Source organism: Hypomesus nipponensis, chromosome 23 (genome assembly GCF_054491055.1).
Source record: "Hypomesus nipponensis isolate SF chromosome 23, ASM5449105v1, whole genome shotgun sequence".
Taxonomy (NCBI): domain Eukaryota; kingdom Metazoa; phylum Chordata; class Actinopteri; order Osmeriformes; family Osmeridae; genus Hypomesus; species Hypomesus nipponensis.
This window is the reverse complement of record NC_140383.1, coordinates 17163487-17187802: the sequence shown is the minus strand read 5'-3', so window position 1 is coordinate 17187802 and position 24316 is coordinate 17163487. Positions and strand designations below refer to the sequence as shown.

Here is a 24316-nt window from a genome sequence, read left to right as displayed (position 1 = left end):
TTCCCAAAGGGAAGGTCCAGGCTTGGCATATCAGGTACTAAAACCAAGCACTGTACATTGCAAGTTAAAAGACACAAACTAGGCTGTGGGAAACAGGATCTTTAAAATGGATATCATTGTAAACACAACAGTTGTGTGGCAAGTAGTTTACTGAGAGGAAAATAGAAGTTGCATTCTGGTAGGAGAGACCTGTGAGCAGGGGCCCTTTTATATAGCCTACATTTGTAAAATAATGTAGCTATACTCATTTACCAGACGATTATATGCCAATTAATTGGCATATAGTGCATTTACTAAGTATACCTATAACAGCAAGTGCAACGTAATCAAGAATCAGAAGTGAATAGTTCTATTAAAAGTGATTCGTACAAATGAATACAAAAAGTGCCGAAGTACGTCTATTTTGTTGAGACAATCATTCGGATTTTCGAGTAAAATGACATACAAATCGTATTGGCTCTCAAGTGCAGCACAACAAAAACTTATGTTTTGATGAAACATGAATTAAATATCCTACTGACAGTTTCCTCAAAGTCTAAGACGAGGGAATTTAGGCTTGTAAAAATCGCCTTGGTTCGTCAAACTGCAACTAGCTATACGCTAGGAAGGCAGTGCGCGTTCACGCGTAGGGGAGTGGGATTCTGCGGGGGAGTGAGAATTCGGTCCAAAACCGGCAGTAAGACGAGCGTCTAGGGACCGTCTACAAACTACAACCGCGAAAAGAGATACAACAAAGATATGTATTAATTTAATGTTTAAACAAGGTAGTATTTCCAAACGTTCCTCAATTATAACTTGTCTCCTGCTGGTTGTACTACAACACTTACTTTTCAAAAATAAGCATAATCCCAATTTTGGGGAATATTTTTTTGCCAAAAAACGTTTAATAGTCTTATCATTAAATGCAGCTGTGTGTTTAAACTTTCCTCACACATAACTACTCTTCTGCTGGTTGTACTACAGCACTTACTTTTCAAAAATAAGCATAAGACCAATTTTGGGGAATATTTTTTGCCAAAAACTTTTAATAGTTTTATCATTAAATACAGTTGTGTCTTTAAACTTTCCTCACACATAAATCGTATTCTGGTGGTTGTACTACATCACTTACTTTTCAAAAATAAGCATAATCCTAAATTTGGGGATTTTATTTTTGCCAAAAACTTTTAATAGTCTTATCATTAAATACAGCTGTGTGTTTAAACTTTCCTCACACTCTTCTGCTTGTTGCAGGGGCGGTCTTTCCTACAGGCGGTATAGGCGGTCGCCTCGGGCACCACTCAGAGGGACTTTTTTTATTTATTTGTACAAATCACTTTTAATAGAACAATTCACTTCTGATTCTTGATTACGTTGTACCTGCTGTTATAGGTATACTTACTAAATGCACTATATTTGACATTAAAAAAATAAATCTAACAATATAGCTGCATGCAGCGATGCGGGTTCCTCCGCAAAATGCCAAAATATTATAAACATGTACACTGTAGAAGATCGAGACTTGGACAACAAGAGAGCAAAACTACTTCATGTTTGGCCAACAACAATAGGCTAAACGGGGATTTGAACTCAAGAGCATAAGGTTACAAGTCAGTGTCGCTCGCCTCTCTACTACACACCAACCACTGAGATTTTATGATTAGTAGGCATTGAACGTTGCGGCACTGACGCTTCAATGCTTGTATCGCAAAACCAATACGCACAGTTTCAAAAAAGTGGTTTGGAGCTTGTGTCCAATGACGATGCCACGTGATTGATGACGTTCAATGCTTTAGACGTCACAAACTGTTTAAAAGTTGTGGCGCACTTCTAAACCTGATTCACAATACATATCACAAATGTAAGGAATGAGAGAGCTATATAAGCAGAGTGGTTGTGTAGACTACCGGTCCACTCTGTATCAGCAGTCATTTAATACATCCATACACTTAAGCATTCTACCGCCCTTATACTGTTTGCAGAACATTACAAAGTGTGGTGTAGACCAGTACATCACAGTAAAACATTTATTGTATGAAAATTACATAGTTATCAAATACACATGTATGGTTTTAATGAATGAACACGAAAATGAGACCAGCACGTAGCCTTACAAAAATGAACAACATTGAATAATTAACGAGACGAAGTACCGCCAGAAACTACTGGTACATCGCATTCAGTTGGTTTAAACGGCTGCTATAATTTTAGCTGACCGCTAGATGTCACTGTGCTCTCCAATTTCAATGCACCGATAGTTCAGCTATTTGGTTCGGCACAATCCAGAAGACACCACCAAAGCTTCACAAGGCATTGTTCGCCCATCACTAACGATTAGTATGGGCTGATCATTAACTTTGCATAGGATAATAAAACTGTTCTTGAGTTGATCTCTTTCCAGACTCTGTCAATGCACAACTAACAATAGTCATGTGGGCAACTGGGCACGGGCAGAGCTCATATTCAACTCCTTACGAGAACAGCCTGTGACAGGACAGCAGTCGACTCTCTGGTCACATTAAACTACACAACATGCACAATCAGGGTGACCAACAAGATTATATTAACTAACCAACAATAACATTACAAACATCTAACTGAACAAACACAACAACTGAAATCCCTGGCTTTTGTAACCAAACTATTTTCAACAAGTCTTTGTGTTTTTTTGACATGTCGCACTGCATGCTGGGTACCCAAGGGTGCTGACGCTGATTATCGAACTGTGCTCTGACTGCGTGATATGAGTATTAGTTTTTGGTCAGCTTTGGGACAAAGGTTAAGAAACGGTTGACATTTCAAGTTGAAATTGTATGAAATTGCGCTTGGTATCTCAGAAGGATGTCAGCCTGTTCAACTAAACAAGTAATCAAAATTATGACAGGCCAAAAGACTGTGTATGGATTTGAACCTGTGACCTTGCACTTTGGAGGTAACTGTTTCAAACCATTGAGCTTCCCGCAAGAATGAGAATATGTGGTCAGTTGTTGTATGCAAAGAGAAAGCTGTTTCTCCTGAAGCACGGATTGTTTGATTTGGCCCAAGCTTAAACAGCTGTAATTCAATGATCTTTTGAAATTCAAGGTGAAATTGCGCATGGTACTTCAGAATGAAGTGAAGTATTATGTGTTTAACAAAACACATAATCCAATTTAAGACAGACTCAAACAGTGTGGCTGCATTCGAACTTACGACCTTATACTTTGCAGGTCAACGTTGCAGCTCGTTGATCTATTCTCAGTGATGTATGTTTTCATGTTCAGTTACTGTATAAAAAGTACGCTGTTTCTTCTGTGGTAAGCGTTGTTAGATTCAGCCAAAATTTAAACTACTCAAATTCAATCATATTTTGACATGCCAACGTGAAATTGTTGATGGTACTTCAGAGTGATGTCACCTTGAACCCAATAAGGTATGAAAACCATCAGTAAAAATTATATTTGATTTGTTAACACAAAGATATTGAGGCAATAAATACACCCCTTTCAGACATTTTGTATTACATTTCTCATTCCATTTCACCCTGTATAAAAATACACCTGCCCGCACACTATCCCAATCCATGCCGTTTACCTCCCTCCCAGGGCAAGTCACGCCAAAGCAGAAATGCTGTAGCGGACGCATGAGGTTTAGATGACGACCAAAAGTTGCCTCTCACAGTCAAAACACATTGCTCTCAACACTGTTTCCAGAATTTCTCAAAGATGGCTTGAACACCGCTTTCCAGAACCACAGTCAACTTACAGTCAAGAATAGCCTCATTGGCAAAAGGTTTATGGCACAGGCTATGATCAACTCCTTGCGGATATTGATGTACTACAGCCGACTCTCACTCATTATTTTAACTAACAAACAACAATCTGAACGAACGCAACAACTAAAAACCCTTGCATAGCTGTTGTAACCAAACTATTTTCCAGAAGTTTTGGCATTTTTTGACATTCCACACTGCATGCTGGGTACCCAAGAGCGCTGCCGCTGATGATCTAGCTGTGCTCCGACTGCGTGATATGATGAGATGCTAGTGACGCGCTAAGGTCTTGGAGTCTCCTGAAATGGAACCCGTCTTTCTGCCTTGAACTGTGTTATGGTTGAGTTAAACAACTTGCTTAATGAATTAAATTGCTGTTAAAAGTCAAATCCAACTATAAATGTATAAAAGAGAGTTCCAAACCTAAAGGTTTAAAAGACAACCTTTGCTTAAACTGACATGCACCAACTCAGAGAACTGAGTTTCAACATCCATTTACATCCACATTTAGTCTCTAATTTTTACTCTACACTTGAGGCATAACTATGTTTAACTTAATGTCTGCACCTCTCTGTCACCAACTGTCTCTGGAGTGGGAGGTGGGGGCTTCACAGGGTGTCTACAGGTGTAAACAAGTTACATTTTAGACTTTTTACGACCTTTTAATAACACTTCCAATTGAAATTAAAGACCAAATTTACGATGGAAATACAAATCAAAAGTGGAAATATACAGTCATCTTCCCAAACACTGATGCCTGTTCAATATGAACAGTATGGTCAAATGACAACAATCGGTTGAGTTTAAGAACGTGGACTAAATGTGTGAAAGAATAACACAAAAATGTAATTGCTGTCCTAAATTATATTTTTTATTACACAATGGTGGAGCAGAAACTAGCAATTCCATGAATCCCATGGAAACAAAGGCAAATGTGTGAGATGTACTGATGTGGAGCACAAATCATCCAAGAAGCAGTGCTTCTCTTGAGTGGTTTTTATTCAGATGACTAATCATTGGATTCAAGTCAAAAGTCTATAACTTGAACTGCTTTCATTACTTAAGACACTAAAAGTCAGCAGCTTGGCATGCTGTGACATGGAAAGGATTAAACATTTAGACTTTCATCAAAGTAAAAAATTCTGGTTTGTCCTTTTTCATCAGTGTCCTCAAAAACGCAGTCTGTAGAGCTACTGTGTCTGTGGGGTGACTGTGTCTCTGCAGGGGCAAGCAGGGCCCGCAGGCAGGGGCAAGCAGGGCCCGCAGGCAGGGGCAAGCAGGGCCCGCGGGCAGGCCAGCTGGATGAAGCTGTCCTGGGGTCAGGGCTGAAGAGAAGCTGTCCTGATTCTGATTTTGTCTAGCTAGAGGGGGGTAGTCCAGCAAGGGATCAGTTTTTCTCTCAGCATCCTCTGTTGAACTCTGTTTAGGAGGCCTCTGCAGGACCCTCCAGACCTGTAAAAGTGAAGAAAGGATCCATGTCAGTTGTGAAAAAGGAAGCTTTTTCTTGACATTTACATTTACATTTATTCATTTAGCAGACGCTTTTATCCAAAGCGACTTCCAAGAGAGAGTTTTACAAAGTGCATAGGTCACTGATAATAACAACAAGATAGCCCCATATTATTGCGGGTAGCCAAAACAAGAAGTTAATATTGTGAACAACCAAATATGACATAAACTACAGTTTTGACTGTGAAATGCAGTGGCATTACTTGAATCCAAATGTGTTGAACTGATGGAGAACCGGCCATGCAAAGTCATTCCAAACATTTGGCTCGATTCCAGGCTCTGGCAAGAGTATTTAGCTCTAAACTGGTCAATATACACATCTGACCAAAGACCAGCTCGACCTTTGCCTGTAAACAGTTATTCTGACTGTCAGAGACCTTTAAATAGGCTGACCGAGTGAAACTAGCCTGGCTAACGTAGGTCGCTTTCTCAGGAAAATGACAAATGAAATAGGCTTGTTCTGAAGGATCCTATATACTGGCTATCTTCAGTAGACACTTGTCTACAAAAAGCAGCCTTCCCTGACGTTTTAGGACTAGAATTTAGTGAATGACAATATCGTTTACACACTGCCAGTGAGTGAGCGAGCCGAGTCTGTCATTGAGGCTAAGTCAAAACAATGTACCCTCGGGACGCAGTCTCACTCCACTTGCAAGTTTTCCACAAATCACAAAAATAATCGGAGCATCTGGCTACAAGCACAATTCCTACATCTCCTAAAGGCTTCCCTCCTCGAGGTTTGGTAACAAACACATTTTTGGTGTCGACCGAACTGTAAAATGGTGAACTTGTGAACATGACGCAACCAAAACATGGCTGCCGCCTAAGCCTATGCGGTCTCCTTGACGCATAGGCTTATTACAAAGACTTCCTCGACCCAAATCAAAATTCTGAGCCGACAGGTCTGTGGGGAATTGCTTGTTCTCCTAAAAACTGCCCTCCTCTACCTTTTTGATGACCTTTTTGATGACACCATAATTCAAGAGTAGTGTACTTTCACGAACCCAATCATTGATTCTAGGTAAAAATGTGTAAAAATAGGACTTACCGAACGTGGCTGCCTCCAAACCGGCTATCAGGTGATTCCAGTTGAAAACAACAATGGCCGCCAAAAAATATTTTGTAACAGCGAGCTGCGATTGGGAGCAAAATGAAACAAGAGCTAAAGACCAAGGGTGGGGGCTTGGTCAGCACACCATTTCCAGAAAGGATGTGTGTGCGTCTCGCCAATCTCGCGCGTGTGTCAAGTAGGTTGACCACCTGTCCCTCTTTGTGCTGTATAACACAACATTTTCAATATGCGACGTGCGGAACAAGGGGTGAAAATCCTGTGCGACACAACGCAAAGCGGGACAGGTGGTCACCCTAGTGTCATAGAGCAGGATGAGCCTGTGAGAATTTGTAGCGTGCGCTGTGGAGCAATTCAATTGAATTCAATCATTTTATTGACATACCAAGGTGAAATTGTTTATGGTACTTCAGAGTGATGTTGTCTTGAACCCTATTAGGTTTGAAAAACAATCAGTCGAAATTATATTAGATTTATTGACACAAAGATAGAGGCAATTTGTACATTTACATAAATACACTTCTTTCAGCCATTTTATATTGCATTTCTTATTCAATTTGACCATTTATAAAAACATGTATTCTACACATCTGGAACAAATTTCAAGTCGATTGGATATATGGTTCATGAGGAGAAGGGTTTTGAAGGTTGTACCAAATTTGGACAGTACAAGAAAATTCATAAGTTTGACAATATGGGTCCTTGCGGCTTTTTTGTTCTCCATGAGAAATAAGGAACGAATACCAATTTTCAGGTATTTTGGAGTAATGGGGCGCTGGGGAAATCACGTAGACTTTGGGCGTGTTTTATAGCCTGTTTTATAACCTATGGGCGCACATGGGCCACTAGTCGTCTGGGAGTTATGAGTGACCTGTTGTATCATTGGGCCAAATTGGAAAAAAATCGGGTCCAGGACTTTTTGAGCTATTGGGCCATTTAGCGGAGAAATATAATAATAAGAATAAGAATACTAACAAAAACAATAGGTTTCCTACTACCGGAGGAACCCTAATAATAAGAATACTAACAAAAACAATAGGTTTCCTCCTACCGGAGAAACCCTAATGAAATCTAAAAAAACAATAGGTTCCTTCCTACCGGAGGAACCCTAATAATAATAAGAAGAAGAAGAATACTAACACAAACAACAGGTTTCCTCCTACCAGAGGAACCCTAATAATAAGAATACTAACAAAAACAATAAGTTTCCTCCTACCGGAGGAACCCTAATAGGAATACTAACAAAAGCAATAGGTTTCCTCCTACCAGAGGAACCCTAATTAGGGTAAGAAGGGCCAGACATACGTTCCCTTCAAAAAGGAAGGGGTACGTACCTCTTTGGTGTTATCAGAACATGCTAGCACAATGAGGTGTTTGGTTAGAGTGTGTGTGTTCAAGAACTTTGAAGAACGAAATAATGGCAAAAGCTATCCAGGGCGAAATTTAAGAAGAAAAGAAAGGAAGAATAAGAGAAATGTGCAAAGGCGAAAGGTAAATCCTTACATTCTGGTCTTAGCCTATGATGAATTCCAGATAAGAAAACGGTTCATGAATGCTTGAATTGCCCCGGGCACTTTAGTGGGGTTAAGAAGAAAAGAGGTACCTTATCATTGAACGTTTTGCTACTCCCTGTCACATAACCTAGTTCTTTAAGGATTTTACAGAGGCGGGTAGCCTATATCAAAAATGATATGTCCATTTATTCTACGTTATACAAAAAAAACACGATTAAAATAGGGGCGCACATATAAAGCCAATTAGCCAGTGCAACAACACTACAAATATCTTACTCGTTGCATAGCACACCCAATAATTTCCGTGTTTGTCTTTCTTAATGTCCTTAATGCCTAATGGGTGTGCTATGCAACGAGTAAGATATTTGTAGTGTTGTTGCATTAGGCATTAAGGAAGAAAAACACGGCAATTTGTCAACAAGTGAGGAATGCTGGTAAAAATCCAAGTGTTGTATTGTCAACTTTAGCGAATGGATTGTATGTAATCTTGCTAGATAGTTAGCTAACGCTAGCTAGCCAGTGACTTCTGACGTTCCTTGTTATTGCCATTCAGTCGAAACATCAGTTCAAGTTCAGCTGTACCGCAATTTGCATCATTTTCGATGTGTCATGACATTTTGGTGAATTCCGTTTTGTCTAATTTTGTTCAGGGAGATTGATTGCTTAAAATGAGTGAATATGTGCCACAATTGACCCAGACCTCCTAAGATTGTTGTTTGCCAGGCATCAACAGAACAGAAGAGTAAAAAAACATTATTTGCAGGCGATGAGGGAGTGAATGTGACCGTGCACCGTGTGTGCATCGTTGAACTGGGGGTGTGGCCGGAGCGTAGTTCAGCACAGACTTGACATTTTCTCAGGGATTTTGTTCTTTATTTAATGTTTATTCATTGTTGGGATCGTTGTTGTGTTTATTTGAAAGAAATGCAGTCTTGCAGGTCAAAATAGCGTTTGAAAGTTGCAATTCCGTTTTTGTGCAAAAGCACAAGGGGGGGGGGGGGCGCCACGAGTGAAGCTCGCCTAGAGCGCCAAATGTGCTAGGACCGCCCCTGGCTGGTTGTACTACAGGACTTACATTTCAAAAATAAGCATAAGCCCTCCATCTCCCATGACCTTGGGGGAACCTTGGGGTTACCATGGATGACACGCTCTCCCTCACGGCCCACATTGCTGCGGTCTCCCGGTCGTGTAGATTCACCCTCTACAACATCCGGAAGGTCAGGAGATACCTGTCTGAGCACTCCACCCAGCTGCTTGTCCAAGCACTTGTCCTCTCCAAGTTGGACTACTGCAACTCACTTCTCGTCGGTCTCCCAGCATGTGCATCCCACCCTCTCCACAGGATTCAGAACACAGCAGCCCACCTGATCTTCAACCTGATCTTCAACTACATCCAGTTTCTCGTCCGGCCTTACACCCCCACCTGGCACCTACTGTCTCTCTTCTGATAACTGTCGGGAGGTCCCATCTCTCAAGAGCGCCCGCTCCCAACCCAAGCTCTTCTCCTGTCGGGCCCCTCAATGTTGGAATCATCTCCTCCATCAGAGATACTGACTAGCCTTTTCTTGAAAGTGGAGAGACAAAGACACACTTGTTTCGGGAGTGCATCAGTCTTTTGGAAAGACTTGTAGGTTTTTCGGGGTTTCAGGAGGGCTTGGATTGTTAACTCTGCCATAGGCAGAAGAAGGTGGTTGGTGTAATATAAAATGAGTTTATTTTCTCCAGAAACACAAGGACCCTTATTGAGGGACTTGTTGCACTTGTTGGTTAGTTGTAACTGATTTAACTACTTGTACCCGCTGTGAATTATATTATTGTTGCTTGCTTTCCTCCAGGTACACTCTGGGCACACACAAACAGTCACACACCCACAGTCATAACATAATACACAACATGATATTGTGCACATTATTATGTTATGTATTATGTTATGGGTGTGGGTGTATGACTGCGTGTGTTTGTTTATGGTATTGTTTTAGGTATATTTATTTGAGTAATTTTAGCATTTTAGTAATTTTATCCTTTTTATTGATTTTTAAGCCCTGACCGGAAGCACTTTAATTTTGTTGTACCTGTGTGACAATGACAAATAAAGATAATCTGAATCTGGGCACTTTCAAGGATCATGTTGTTTAATTGTAACTTGTTAACTACTTGTTCTTATGTTCTACCCATTGGCTCTTATTTTATTTTCACAATGTATGCTTCATGTTTTGGCTATCCACATTTTTGGGGGGCCATCTCGTTGTTTATGATCATTGACCTATGCACTTTTTGCTCTTTCTTGTAAGTCGCTTTGGATAAAAGTATCTGCTATATGTAAATTTAATGTTTTTGCTTGTCTTGGGCCAGACTGCTGTAACATGTCAATTTCCCTATGGGATCAATGCCTTCCTGCCAGCCAGCCAGCTTACCACTTATGAAGCATAACGCAAGTTCAGTCAGGCAAGACCTCTCCCTGCGCTCGGGCAATTTCAACAATGGTTCACTACTAACTCCCCCCACTACGAACCCTCTTCTTTCCTATACCGGGCTGTCCTTCGGTTCGGTTGATTGTCGATCTCGTCTGTCAATTAACGCTGTCGAAGAATCACATGACTGTGCCTTTAAATAAGATTCTCTCCCCGTGTAGTTTCTCCAGGCGATCAAGTGCGCGACTATGTGATGCGTTGGCTGATCTCTTCGTTGTATTTGTTTCTTTTTGGGGAATTAATAATTTTCGCTATGTCTGATTCCGAGCCCGAGGAAGTCGTTCCGGGTTCTCGCCGTAGCTCTCGGCTTGCTTCTCGTCGGGGCTCCGATGGGTCTGCGTCAGCTACGGGGCTGCGTGCCAGGGGCATCAATCCAGCCCCCGGATTGGGGATCTCCCAGCTCCAAGCTCTGGTCGCCGAGGCGGACGGCGTCTCCTCTGACCAGGCCCAGTCACCTCCGGTTTCCGGGGTAATTCGATCATCTGGTCGTAAGCGTGCTAGGAAGACGCTTCATCAAGAGCTCCTGGATCCTGCCGCCGACGCCTCTGCCGGTCCCTCCGTTGCACCTCCGTCTGCTCCCGCATCCACTGCTCCTGAGGAAGCCATGTCCTCTACCCTCCTGGTCCTCGCTTCGTCTTTGCAATCCATTGACGCCCGTCTACGGTCGCTGGAGAGCGCCGGGGCGTCCACCTCCGCTGCTGCTGGGAGGTTCCCGGGTGTGGGCGCTCCACCTCCTGCCCTGCCCCGGTGGCTGTCGATGAGCCACAGTACACCCTGGCCTCCGCCGTGGCAGCACCGTTTCCGGGTAGGCCTTACGTTCCTGCCAGTGCTGACATTTCCCCCAGGTTGAGGTCGCATATTCTGCAAGGCCGAAACATCAATCTGATCCGGCTAATCCTCCCTTCCCCCGAGTGCGACGTCAGCATCACTGCCAGCAGTCAGATCTGCGCCGTCATTAAGTCAGCCGACCCTAGGCTGGCCAGGGACATGTCCATCGGAGAGTTTGTCGTGGCGTTCGGAATATTCAGCGAGGTCTTGTGCTCCGTCTTCCCCCAGAGAAGGAAGGAACTGGACGGGTACCTGGCTCTAATTGGTGATCTTAATCTGCGTTATGGGAAGAAAGTGTTCTACCAATATCACAAGGGGTTCTCCAGCAAGGCCGCCCTCCAGATTACCCGCTGCAATACACTGTTGGACTGGTCCGTGTTGGACACCGAGCTCCTGGTCATGCTGGTCGGGGGCTCGCAGGCCGTGTCGTGCAGCTCGTGCGGCGACATGGGGCATATGGCTTCTTTATGCCCGTTGGTGCCGTTTCAGGTCCCCGCCCCGGGCTTCTCGCAGGGTCAGCTCGACGGGTTTGGATGTCCGCGGCCGCAAGGTTCATGTTGCTGCCACCAACGCGATATGTAATAATTTCAACGAGGGTGTGTGCGCATTTGGCAACTGCCGTTTCCTTCATATTTGCAGCGGCTGTCAGGACGCTCACCCCCGGTCAGTGTGCCCGCGGCGGGTCCGTCCTCAGCGAGGGCGTCGTGGTGGTCCAAAATGATGGCTGGTCACCCCTCTACCCCAATAAATGTTGACTCATTGGCTTTCGAACTCTCCACTCACCCTGATTCTGTGTTTGTTGACCACCTGTTATCCGGGCTGACTCAGGGATTCAGGGTGGGGGTCTCATGTCCATTGTCTACCTCTCTGGTATTGGGTAATCTTCAGTCGGCGCAGCAGGAGCCGGACGTCGTGTCACGCCTTCTGGCTAGGGAGTGCGACAAGCGCTACGTCGTAGGCCCGTTTAGTTTGCCTCCGTTTTCCCTTTTTCGCAGCAGTCCCCTCGGCGTTGCTACACGGAAGTATTCCGGGAAGAAACGGCTGATTCTGGACCTGTCTGCCCCGCGTTCTGGTCCGGTGCCCGGGATAAACGGGCTTATTCCCCTCGAGCCGTACTCGTTGCACTACGCCACCGTTGATCACGCTATTAGGCTCATAAAGCTGGCAGGGCCCGGAGCTTGGCTTTCCAAGGCCGACATTACTGACGCATTTAAAATCGTCCCCGTTCACCCCTGTCAGTGGCACCTGTTCGGAATGAAATGGGAGAATCGGTTTTATTTTGCCGTGCGCCTTCCGTTCGGGTGTAGGAGCAGCCCTTCCATTTTTAACCAGGTGTCCGAGGCCCTTTGTTGGATCCTTTTAAATCGGGTGAGGGTCCCCGCAGTGCTTCACTTTCTGGACGATTTTTTTGGGTAGATCCTCCTAACAATGCTTCTGGCTCTTCGCTGCTGCTCCTCAAGAATCTTTTCCGCGGACTGGGCGTCCCCCTCTCCGACGAGAAGACACTCGGGCCGGCCACTTGCCTCGAGTTTCTGGGTATCATGCTGGACACGGTTGGAATGAAGGCTTCCTTGCCTGCCGAGAAGCTCGAGCGAGCGTGCAGCCTGGCCCGGTCGTCCGTGGCTTCTTCTATTGTTACCAAGCGGCAGCTGCTCTCCCTTCTTGGGCATCTGAATTTCGCTATGCGCGTTATTCCCCAGGGCCGCTCATTCATCTCCCGGCTGCTCGTCTTGGCTTCCTCCGTGTCCGGCCTGCACGACCTGGTGTGCTTGGACGACGGGTGCCGGTCCGACTTGTCTTTCTGGCTTCGGTTGCTAGAGGGCTGGAACGGCGTGTCGTTCTTTTACGACGACGTCGTTCGGTCTTCGGATTCGATTCGGTTCTTCACTGACGCTGCTCCGTCCGTCGGTTTTGGAGGGTATTATCAGGAGCAGTGGTTTGCTAGCCCGTGGCCCCACGACTTCGCTGCGCGCGGTGCTTCATCCGCTCTGCACGAAATGTACCCAGTAGTGGTTGCATGTCACCTGTGGGGCCAGTCGTGGTGCCGCAAGCGAATCGCTGTTTTGTGCGACAACCAGGCCGTGGTTAACATTATTAACAAAGGCCGATCAAACTGCCCGCTAATCATGTCATTCATGAGACGCATTACATGGCTCTCCGTATGTCATAATTTCATCCTCACTGCACGTCATGTTCCGGGCCACGAAAATTTGATAGCTGATGCTCTCTCTCGTTTTAATTTCCAGGTTTTCAGGGATCTGTGCCCAGACGCATGCCAGTGGCCCCTAGCTGTTCCCCCTCTCTCGTCACTGGCCCTAGATTAAAGGAGCACTCATTGCAGGTGTATTTAGGGGCAGCTAAGGGATATATGAGAAATGGATTGGCGGCTTCCACCCTTCGGTCCTACGATTTCGTGTGGAGAACATATGCTATGTTTTGCTCTTCTCTCTCTGTTCCCCTGTTTCCCTTGGGTGTTAATGTGGTATGTGCTTTTGTTTGTCACTGCACGGATGTTCGCCGTTTCCAGCCGTGCTATATTAAAGGGTTGGTCGCGGGCATCCAATTCAACGCCAGATGCCTGGATCCTTCGTTTCCCAGCCTCTTGTCCAATCCGGCCATTAAATTGCTGTTCAAAGGAATAGGCAAAGCATTTCCCCCTAAAGTGGACGACAGACTCCCGTTCACTCTTTCAATTCTGCATGCTATGCTTTCGGTGCTCAGACGTGGTTGTTTCTCCCGCTACATCGACTCCTTTTTAGATTGTCCGTTCCTACTGGCTTTCTACGGGTTTCTTCGGTGCGGGGAATTTACCACTCGGGCAAATGCGTTTAATCCCAACTCTGATGTTTGCTTTTCTGATTTGACGTTTCACCCTGAATTCTTCAACCTTTTTCTTAGACACTCTAAATCAGGAGGCTCTTGCTCCGTAGTCATTGCTCGCACGGGGGGTCCTTTCTGTCCTTTCTCTTCAATGCTAAGGTACGTTAAGATGAGGGCCTCCTCCGATCCGCTCTCCCCTCTCTTCTTGACCCCTACCAATAATCCCATGTCTCAGTCCTGGTTCAGTCACCACTTAGCGCAGGTAGTGGCCAAGTGTAACTTACCCCCAGGACGATATTCTGGCCACTCGTTCAGGATAGGTGCTGCCACGTCCGCTGCAGTTCAAGGGTTATCCACTGCGACTTTACAACAGCTGGGGCGTTGGTCTTCCTCAGCTTATTCGTCTTACGTCCGCCCTGATGCTGCTTCCATCATCGAGGCCCAAAGATCTCTACGGCCTTGATGGCTCTCGGTGAGTTTCTTTTTGCAAATAACTGGTGGTCGGTGGTGTTTCGTTTTCGCACCAACTGTGTGTTCGAGGTGACTTCTCCCCGGGGCGTCGGCCTCTTGCCTCGCAGGCTCCCTACGCACACAAGGACGTCGGTCCTCCAGCTATCAGCTCCGGCTGTTCACATAAACTCAAGGGTGTCGGCCCTCTAGCCCACATAGGTCACGTACGCGGGGACGTCGGTCCTCCAGCCATCTGCACAGGCTGTCACATAGCCTCAAGGGCGTCGGCCCGATAGCCTACATAGGTCACGTACGCGGGGACGTCGGTCCTTCAGCCATCTGCACAGGCTGTCACATAGCCTCAAGGGCGTCGGCCCTATAGCCTACATAGGTCACGTACGCGGGGACGTCGGTCCTCCAGCCATCTGCACAGGCTGGTCACATAGTCTCAAGGGCGCCGGCCCTCTAGCCGACTAAGCCGTCCAAGGCTACCACCTGCATACTCGAGGGCTCGAGCCCCAGCCTTCAAGGGCGATTTCCGACAGCATGAGGGATATCGGCCCTGTAGCTAAAACATACTCTGACACGGGGACATTGGTCCTGTGGCCGACGGGCCACGGCAGCTCGGCAGGCTGCAGCCTAACTTGCCTCGTCAGGTTTTGTCGGTTCGGAACAGTTAGACTGATCTGATCTGTTCTGGCTTTGCTTTCTCCCTCTGGATCCGGACAGGTTTGTATACGCAGTATCATATATGTTGATCGCTCAAATATGTTTTGTGTTGCTTATTCCTCAAAGGGTCATAGGTTATCCCGTTGGTGAGTATGTTTTATGATTCTGCTTCTCACCCTCTTTTCTTTTGGGGATTCTTCTCGGATTTCGGGCAGGCGCCCGCTGACCTATGATTCCCCTCGGGGTCTAAGCTCCAAAACATTGTTGTACATTTACCATTCTGTAATAAACACCACTCTCCTCTTACCTGGTCTCTCCTGATTGAAATGAAGCATAGCGCAAGTTCAGTCAGGCAAGACCTCTCCCTGCGCTCGGGCAATTTCAACAATGGTTCACTACTAACTCCCCCCACTACGAACGCTCTTCTTTTCTATACCGGGCTGTCCTTCGGTTCGGTTGATTGTCGATCTCGTCTATCAATTAACGCTGTCGAAGAATCACATGACCGTGCCTTTAAATAAGATTCTCTCCCCGTGTAGTTTCTCCAGGCAATCAAGTGCGCGACCCTCCACCTCCCCGTCGCCACCCAGTTCCTGTCTCCGTCTTCGCCTCGTTGGTCGTCGGTTGCCACCACCGCCACCAGTGTCTGGACTCCGTAGGGGATTCTTCTCGGATTTCGGGCAGGCGCCCGCTGAGCTATGATTCCCCTCGGGGTCTAAGCTCCAAAACATTGTTGTACATTTACCATTCTGTAATAAACACCACTCTCCTCTTACCTGGTCTCTCCTGATTGAACTAAGGCCTTTGATTCATAGCTTGAACATCACAAACGGTTAGTGAAATAAAGTTATTTCTAATCGCTTTTGTGAGGCTTCAGGTCGTTTGCAGACCAAGTCCAACAAGCAAGAATCCCAAATATTGTGTAACAATATTATCATAATGAAACATTTCACACCGTTAATAAGAATTTAGATACAAAACATCTGCCCAATTACTTGACCAGACCTTGATATCTCATTGAGTTTATACTTAATGCAGGGAAACCAATGATAACTCATAAAAAAAAAAATGGTCATACAGTTTAAAAGTTACGTATGTAAACTCATTTCTAACTTTGACCCATTGATACAACCAGTGGTCAATAAACAGGCATGAAACTTGGTGTGAAAAGCCACTGGACTGTCCCCAACCACTGTGCCATTTTTCACCATTGTTCTAAGTCTGCTTTAGACTCACATTGTAGAAGAATACAAACAAAAACACTAGGTCATTTGGCAACTTCACTGCTTGGCCCCTAGAAAGAGCTATTTGTTTCTGACAATAGGCAAAATTGTAAAAAAAAACTCATGAATAAAATCAACTGTTATATGATTTCCATGCTGATCACTTTTGACCAATAGCTAGTGCTGTTACCAAATGTATGTGGTGTGGTCAGAAGCCTATGGGGTCACAATAACAGACAAAAGGTTTGGTGTTTTAATGCCAAGACACAGCCTCAGAATCACTAACCTGGGTTCCTGTTTCACTAAACAGATAACCCAGTATCACATGCTTGATGACTGGCTGGTTTCGATCCTATGACCTTGCATTTCAAAAGAGCCCATGTCATCACAGTGAGCTATCCTCACTGCTTGTAATTGCTGTGTTCAGTTACTGTATAAAAAAGTTAGCCGTTTCACCTGTGGCGAGCGTTGTCAGATTTGACCCAAGTATAAACAGCTATAATTCAGTCATATTCTGACATATCAAGGTGATTGTGGTCTGAAGATGATTTGATTACATGTTCATGAAAATAGGAGCAACGTCGAACGTGGAATTCAAAAAAGTAGGTTTTTATAAAAATTTGAAATGGCCGACGTGGGAAAGCCTAATATTTACGGCTTGGTGTGCCGCAAAGAATCATAAGAGTCCGATCTTGTGATTTGGGGTCAAACCGTGTAGAATTTGTGATGCAAGAAATCCGATGCGCTGGCTCCAGGTAGCAGTGTTATATCTACATAGCACAATAAATCTGACTCTTCTTGAGTATAAATGTCCTGAGAATGAAACATTATCGTTACTGATATGCAGATTTTCTGTGTACAGAGAAGCTTGAGTCTTGCTGTGGTCAAGAGTTCACGCAGCAGGTCTCGGACAATACACATATAGATAGGAGAATGTGCACTTTCACCTTTGGAAAGAGCAACATGCAGAAAATAGTACAAACACTGAGTGATGACTGAACCACCTCTGTGTTGTTCTCCCGTGCATTAAGTTGTGGAATGTATACCGTTTAAGGACATGTTTTTGTGGCTACTATATTTGTACGGTCCAGCTCATGTATATAACGTCTACCTGAGAGACATGTTTCTCACTCATGCCTATCACTCTGTTGTGGACTGATGGTGTGATCCGAGCTCGATAGCTAATAAATTAAGTAAACTCTTTTTCATTGTGGTGCGTTCCTTGGCCCATCCTCCGACAGAATATCATCGAACAATTGGCGTCACAAACAGTTAATCTTCAGCCAGAGACCAGGTGAGCAGATTTTGATTGTAATTATCAAATGGTCATGTTGACTTCTGCTTACCTGGGGTAGATGGCTGCTTTGATAACGAATCTGGGCAATTTGTAAAGGGATGAGGATGATTTCTGTATGGGAGAAAGGCGGGAAGCACGACTTTGAGATAGTCTAGTGAATTAATAGAAAATTGGAAAACTATCTTATTTCACTCGATGACTGCTAATTATTTGTAATATGAGAAGGCCTAAATAGTTGCTTGGGAAGCGAAAGAATACGGGACAGATACAGGACAGAGACCGTCAGCAAGGGTTAATCCGCTTGGCTTTAAAAATCGGTTAAGTTTAGTATCTGCGTAGATGTGGTGAAAGGCCGTTGTTTGTTGTCATGGGGACGTATAGACCGTAAAATCCTTTTTCCAATACTTTGTTAGAAAGGTCGGTTATTTAAGGGCAGGATTCCCGGTAGCCTTCTGTAAAGTCCATTTAACAAGTCTCGTTAGGGTGACCAGACATCCGGATTTCGGCCGGACAGTCCGGTTTTCCAGCCTTTTGTACGGACCGCTGTTGCGTTTCCGTCTTTTCGCCCTTTTGTCCTCCTTTTTGACCCTTCCTGCCCACCGTCGCAATTTACCACTCGCGTAAGTTTTCCGATGCCAAAAAGAAAGACCTCCTTCTAACCTACGTGGAGTTCAGAACTCTGCTTTGCCATAAGAGCAGCAAAGATCAATATCATACCTTCTGTAAGTTCTGTCGCATTGACATTGACGTGAGTAGTAGGGGGAAAGGGGCTTTAAGCATGCCTGCAATACGCAACTGCACAAGGAAAATGCTTGGTCTGCCGCCCCCCCCTCCCCCCCCGACTGATAGGTGCACGCACCGCTGGGAAACCAGTTAGTGTGTGTGTCGTCCCCCCCCCCCCCCCGTCAACAACTTTTTGGGGTTGTCCTCCTTTTTGACCCTTTGTCCTCCTTTTTGGACCGAAGTGTCTTCCTTTTCAGGGTCATGCTTTTGGTCACCCTAAGTCTCGTTGCTGGTTCGAACGATATAAAAACTTTGGTTAATGGTTGAAGATACGCCCGTGATTGGTAAAGCGTTGAAAGACACGTTATTTATGTGTAAGACTCGAGCAATGTTCCCCAAGGACTGAAAACATATTATGATGAATTACAGTCATTCAAGTGCTAAATTTCTGAGTATGAGAATGTCTTCTTAAAGGATAATTAACGATTAAAGCTAAATACACAAATTAACGTGAAGAAATAAAAGGTTGACTTAGGATATTGTTCTTAACATTTTTCTTTTACTAAACGTGCATGCAAAACATGGGGTGCCTTTCAAGTACGCCTGATGTGCCTATGCTAATTAAATTCAGGACATAGACCACGCAAGGAGAAACATACCATGTCAGAGCCACTAAAAACGGATCTACATTTAAAACAAGTTCCGACTATAGATTTTGCTCGCAAGTCATTTGTTCCAAAGGAGTCACTTTAGAAGGAAAAATTTGTGAGGGAGACGTGCTCGAGGAGAGAATTGCCCCTCCCCACAAAAGCACATGGAACACGACCCCTCCTAGACCAAACATGGCACCACAGGCCACACATCAGACTGACACACTTGTCGACTTGATGTGGGAGAAGTGACGCTGTATACAGCCATGGACTTGGACAATGTTAAATGTATTATTCATGCTATATTTCATGTTTCAGATATACCATATGAAATACCGCAATTAAGTTAGTATAGAGTATAGCAGAAATGCATTCAACTTTTCTAATGGCATTCTTGAGCTTATTGAGTAAAGTTAATGCAACCGTTATGTTTTCAGGATGGGATAGAGATCCACCTACCTCAGCTTTTCTCCAGTAGTGTAAAGACATACCACAGAGTGAAGTGTATTTCTGGTGATGTTGAGTTTGTGCAGTTGTCTACCATTAGTAGTAAGTAATTGTTGTCTTGTAATGTCGCTGCAGCTCCTAGGATTGTTAATCTGAAATCAGTTGATGTCTCTCATTCGATGGATGCTTTTAATCAATATTTATGCCCACAGATTGTGAGGAATCTTAATAGTTATATCATTTGGATGTATTGGAACCTATACGCATTTCTTTATTGAACATGTACAAACTGACGTTAGACCATAGATTTGGTATGGTAATGTTAAAATATGATTATTAAACAGTATCCTTTATTCAAAGACAAAGAAGAGGGGATTAGCCTTGTTATTGACAGTATTACCAGCTGACTACATGATACACCATCATTGATTTATTATCTGCATTTACATATCAACAATAGTATATTTGGACACGCCTTCAAAAGAGTTAAGTTGATTCAGCAGTTGTCTATAATGCAATAGTTAAAATAAGCACCTGGCACATTTCATTCCTATGCAACTCGACCTGTACGTTGAGGTGGACTATATATTCTGGTTGCGGCCAGAAATGAGACAGAATGTGTCTCAGAATCGAGAGCCCTGCTCGAACATGGCAACAAGTGGACACTGGACACTGGGCCTCACTTGCTAAACTCCAATTTTGTCAAGAATTAGTGAACTATCGGGAAATATCGACAAAAGGAATGACAAAGGAATAAAACTGAGATGTTGTTTTTCCTAGGATCGGTCTATTGCAGAAATGCGAGGGATTTCTGAATATGCGGTTTACAATGCAGAATTACGCAAAGGCACATTCAAAGACTCTCCCGAAGTCATTCAGTGGAATGAGAAAACAAAACATGCTTTTTGTCACATCAAGTATCTTGTGTACTGCACCTGCACTGGGATTACCTGACTATAAACTAACTTTTCACCTGTACATTGCAGATAATGGTGAAACCGTTTCAACAAGTACGGGGACAGGAACATGGAAAGGGAATTAGGCCAGTAGCTTTACGGTAAAAATGTTGCCATTTATAGTCAAGGGCAAGGTTCCCTTTTGTTAAGATCTGTGGCATCTGCTGTGTGATGGTAAAGAAGGCACAAACTATAGTTCTTGGACATTTCATAGTGTTACACACTTCACATATCGTGAACATTATTTTACTAAATATTACAGCACAACACATGACAAGCCAAAGATAGCAATTATGAACACATTTTGACAGGAACTCAAAAAGTTGACTATTTCCATGGAAACAAACAAATCCAGCTGTGGATATAAAAGATTTATATCACGGAACTGACTATTTTCATGATTGCATGGATGTTATTAAAACTACATCCAGTGTAGGGACAGAGTTGTAACAAAAAAGCTTTGGAACATAATGATTGTACCCTATTTTGAGATGGTTCAGCAGTGTGCCCAAATGATAAAACAGGATATTCCATCGTGGATAATTTAGGTAATTGTAACAAAGCCCATATATCACTCGTATCTTCTATTTAAGCTGCAGATGATAGAATCGAACATATATAGCTCCATTAGGAAGTGTTTAATGGAACATGTCATTTCTCGTTTTTAGGTACCAAATGTGATACACTCTGACAATGGAACTTATTTTACTTCGAGAGTAACCAAACTATTGACAGCTGCATTAGGGAGAACATCAAAGGATGGGTAATATTTCACACCCCAGCATAAATATTTCATTATTATGAGTTTGGATATGGTGTTGTTTTGCTCTTTCTGTTTCACAATATATAGCAGTGGAGACATTGGTGATAATACCGAGTAGTGAGCACCATGAGACCAGAAAAAAGGATGGCGGATACTCAGGGGTGAAAGTAGTTGTTATTTCTTGGTGGTACTATGATACTCAAAAAACCAACCATGAAGAAACACAACAATGGTTCCCAGTTGCCCCTGCCCGGAAGCGGGTCACCGGGGCCCCCCCCTGGAGCCAGGCCCGGGGGTGGGGCTCGATGGCGAGCGCCTGGTGGCCGGGCCTTTTCCCATGGGGCCCGGTCGGGCACAGCCCGAAGAGACAACGTGGGACCCTCTTCCAGTGGGCTCACCATCCGCAGGAGGGGTCATGGGGGTCGGGTGCAGTGTGAGACGGGCGGCGGCCGAAGGCGGGGGCCTTGGCGGTCCGATCCTCGGCTGCAGAAGCTAGCTTTAGGGACGTGGAACGTCACCTCGCTGGCGGGAAAGGAGCCTGAGCTGGTGCGCGAGGTAGAGAGTTTCCAGCTAGATATAGTCGGCCTCGCCTCGACGCACAGCACGGGCTCCGGAACCAGTCTCCTTGAGAGGGGCTGGACTCTCTTCCACTCGGGAGTTGCCCTTGGTGAGAGGCGTCGAGCTGGGGTGGGAATACTTGTTTCCCCTCGGTTCGGTGCCTGTACATTGGGGTTCACCCCGGTGGATGAGAGGGTAGCCTCCCTCCGCCTTCGGGTGGGGGGACGGTTCCTCACTGTCGTTTGTGCTTATGCACCAAACGGCAGCTCAGAGTACCCACCCTTTTTGGAGTCTCTGGAGGGGGTGCTGGAAAGCGCTCCTCCCGGGGATTCCCTCGTCCTCCTGGGGGACTTCAATGCTCATGTGAGCAATGACAGTGAGACCTGGAGGGGCGTGATTGGGAGGAACGGCCCCCCCGATCTGAACCCGAGTGGTGTTCTGTTGTTGGACTTCTGTGCTAAACACGGCTTGTCCATAACGAACACCATGTTCAAGCATAAGGGTGTCCATATGTGCACCTGGCACCAGGACACCCGAGGTCTCAGTTCGATGATCGACTTCGTAGTCGTGTCGTCGGACTTGAGGCCGCATGTCTTGGACACTTGGGTGAGGAGAGGGGCGGAGCTGTCAACTGATCACCACCTGGTGGTGAGTTGGCTCCGATGGTGGGGGAGGACGCCGGTCAGGCCTGGCAGGCCCAAACGTAATGTGAGGGTCTGCTGGGAACCCTCTGTCAGAAGGAGCTTCAACTCCCACCTCCGGGAGAGCTTCGATCATGTCTCGGGGGGGGCCGGGGACATTGAGTCCGAATGGGCCATGTTCCGGGCCTCCATTGTTGAAGCGGCTGACCGGAGCTGCGGCCGCAAGGCGGTCGGTGCATGTCGCGGCGGTAACCCTCGGACCCGGTGGTGGACTCCGGAGGTGAGGGATGCCGTCAAGCTGAAGAAGGAGGCCTATCGGGCTTTATTGGCTGGTAGGACTCCTGAGGCAGCTGATGTGTACCGGCAGGCCAAGCGGAACGCGGCTCTGGCGGTCGCGGAGGCAAAAACCCGGGCATGGGAGGAGTTCGGCGAGGCCATGGAGAATGACTTCCGAACGGCTTCAAAAAGGTTCTGGACCACCATCCGGCGACTCAGGAGGGGGAAGCAGTGCTCTGTCAACACTGTATACGGTAGGGACGGTGCGCTGCTGACTTCGACGGGGGACGTCCTGGATCGGTGGAAGGAATACTTTGAAGACCTCCTTAATTCCACCAACACGCTTTCCGACGTGGAGGCAGAGTCTGGGGACATCGGGGGGGGCCCTTCTATCTCTGGGGCCGAGGTCGCCGAGGTGGTTGAAAAGCTCCGCGGTGGCAGGGCCCCTGGGGTGGACGAGGTCCGCCCGGAGTTCCTTAAGGCTCTGGATGTTGTAGGGCTGTCTTGGTTGACACGACTCTGCAACATCGCGTGGACATCGGGGACAGTGCCTCTGGACTGGCAGACTGGGGTGGTGGTTCCCCTCTTTAAAAAGGGGGACCGGAGGGTGTGCTCCAACTTTAGGGGGATCACACTCCTCAGCCTCCCTGGGAAGGTCTATTCAGGGGTCCTGGAGAGGAGGGTCCGCCGGATTGTCGAACCTCGGATTCAGGAGGAGCAATGTGGTTTTCGTCCTGGCCGTGGAACAGTGGACCAGCTCTATACCCTCCGCGGAGTCCTGGAGGGTACATGGGAGTTCGCCCAACCAGTCTACACATGTTTTGTGGATTTGGAAAAGGCGTTCGACCGTGTCCCTCGGGGGCTCATGTGGGGGGTGCTCCGAGAGTACGGGGTACCGGATTCCCTGATCGGGGCTGTCCGGTCCCTGTACGACCGGTGCCAGAGTTTGGTCCGGATTGCCGGTAGTAAGTCGAACTTGTTTCCGGTGAGGGTTGGACTCCGCCAGGGCTGCCCTATGTCACCGATTCTGTTCATTACCTATATGGACAGGATTTCTAGGCGCAGCCAGGGTGTTGAGGGGGTCCGGTTTGGTGACCTCAGGATCGGGTCGCTGCTTTTTGCAGATGATGTGGTCCTGTTGGCTTCATCGGGCCGTGACCTTCAGCTCTCACTGGAGCGGTTCGCAACCGAATGTGAAGCGGCTGGGATGCGAATCAGCACCTCCAAATCTGAGGCCATGGTTATCGACCGGAAAAGGGTGGAGTGCCATCTCCGGGTCGGGGAGGAGATCCTGAACCAAGTGGAGGAGTTCAAGTATCTCGGGGTCTTGTTCACGAGTGAGGGAAGAATGGAGCGCGAGGTCGACAGGCGGATCGGTGCGGCGTCCGCAGTGATGCGGGCTCTGCATCGGTCCGTCGTGGTGAAGAAGGAGCTGAGTCGAAAGGCGAAGCTCTCTATTTACCAGTCGATCTACGTTCCTACCCTCACCTATGGTCACGAACTATGGGTAGTGACCGAAAGAACGAGATCGCGAATACAAGCGGCCGAAATGAGCTTCCTCCGCAGGGTGTCCGGGCTCTCCCTTAGAGATAGGGTGAGAAGCTCGGTCATCCGGGAGGGGCTCAGAGTAGAACCGCTGCTCCTCCGCGTCGAGAGGAGCCAGCTGAGGTGGCTCGGGCATCTGATTAGGATGCCTCCTGGACGCCTCCCTGGTGAGGTGTT

At 46.1% G+C, this 24316-nt stretch overlaps 2 protein-coding genes across 2 annotated transcripts; both read left to right on the top strand.

The window, feature by feature from the left end:
- Positions 1-10546: 10546 nt before the first annotated feature.
- Positions 10547-13391, top strand: LOC146234428 (uncharacterized; the record flags this gene model as incomplete). The annotated part of the gene is given in 5 exon segments (XM_084688520.1): positions 10547-11060; positions 11162-11635; positions 11761-11828; positions 12010-12529; positions 12532-13391. Coding segments are annotated over 5 exon segments (2436 nt in total), but the record flags the coding sequence as incomplete, so codon positions are not given.
- Positions 13392-13393: 2 nt separating this feature from the next.
- LOC146234427 (uncharacterized) lies at positions 13394-14404 on the top strand. The gene has a single exon (XM_084689929.1). The coding sequence runs from the start codon at positions 13394-13396 to the stop codon at positions 14402-14404; it is 1011 nt and encodes a 336-aa protein (XP_084546055.1).
- The last annotated feature ends 9912 nt before the right edge of the window (positions 14405-24316 follow it).

Bases quoted from the DNA above. Each gene is read 5' to 3' on its own strand.
- LOC146234427 (XM_084689929.1), top strand. From the start codon at position 13,394: ATGCCAGTGGCCCCTAGCTGTTCCCCCTCTCTCGTCACTGGCCCTAGA.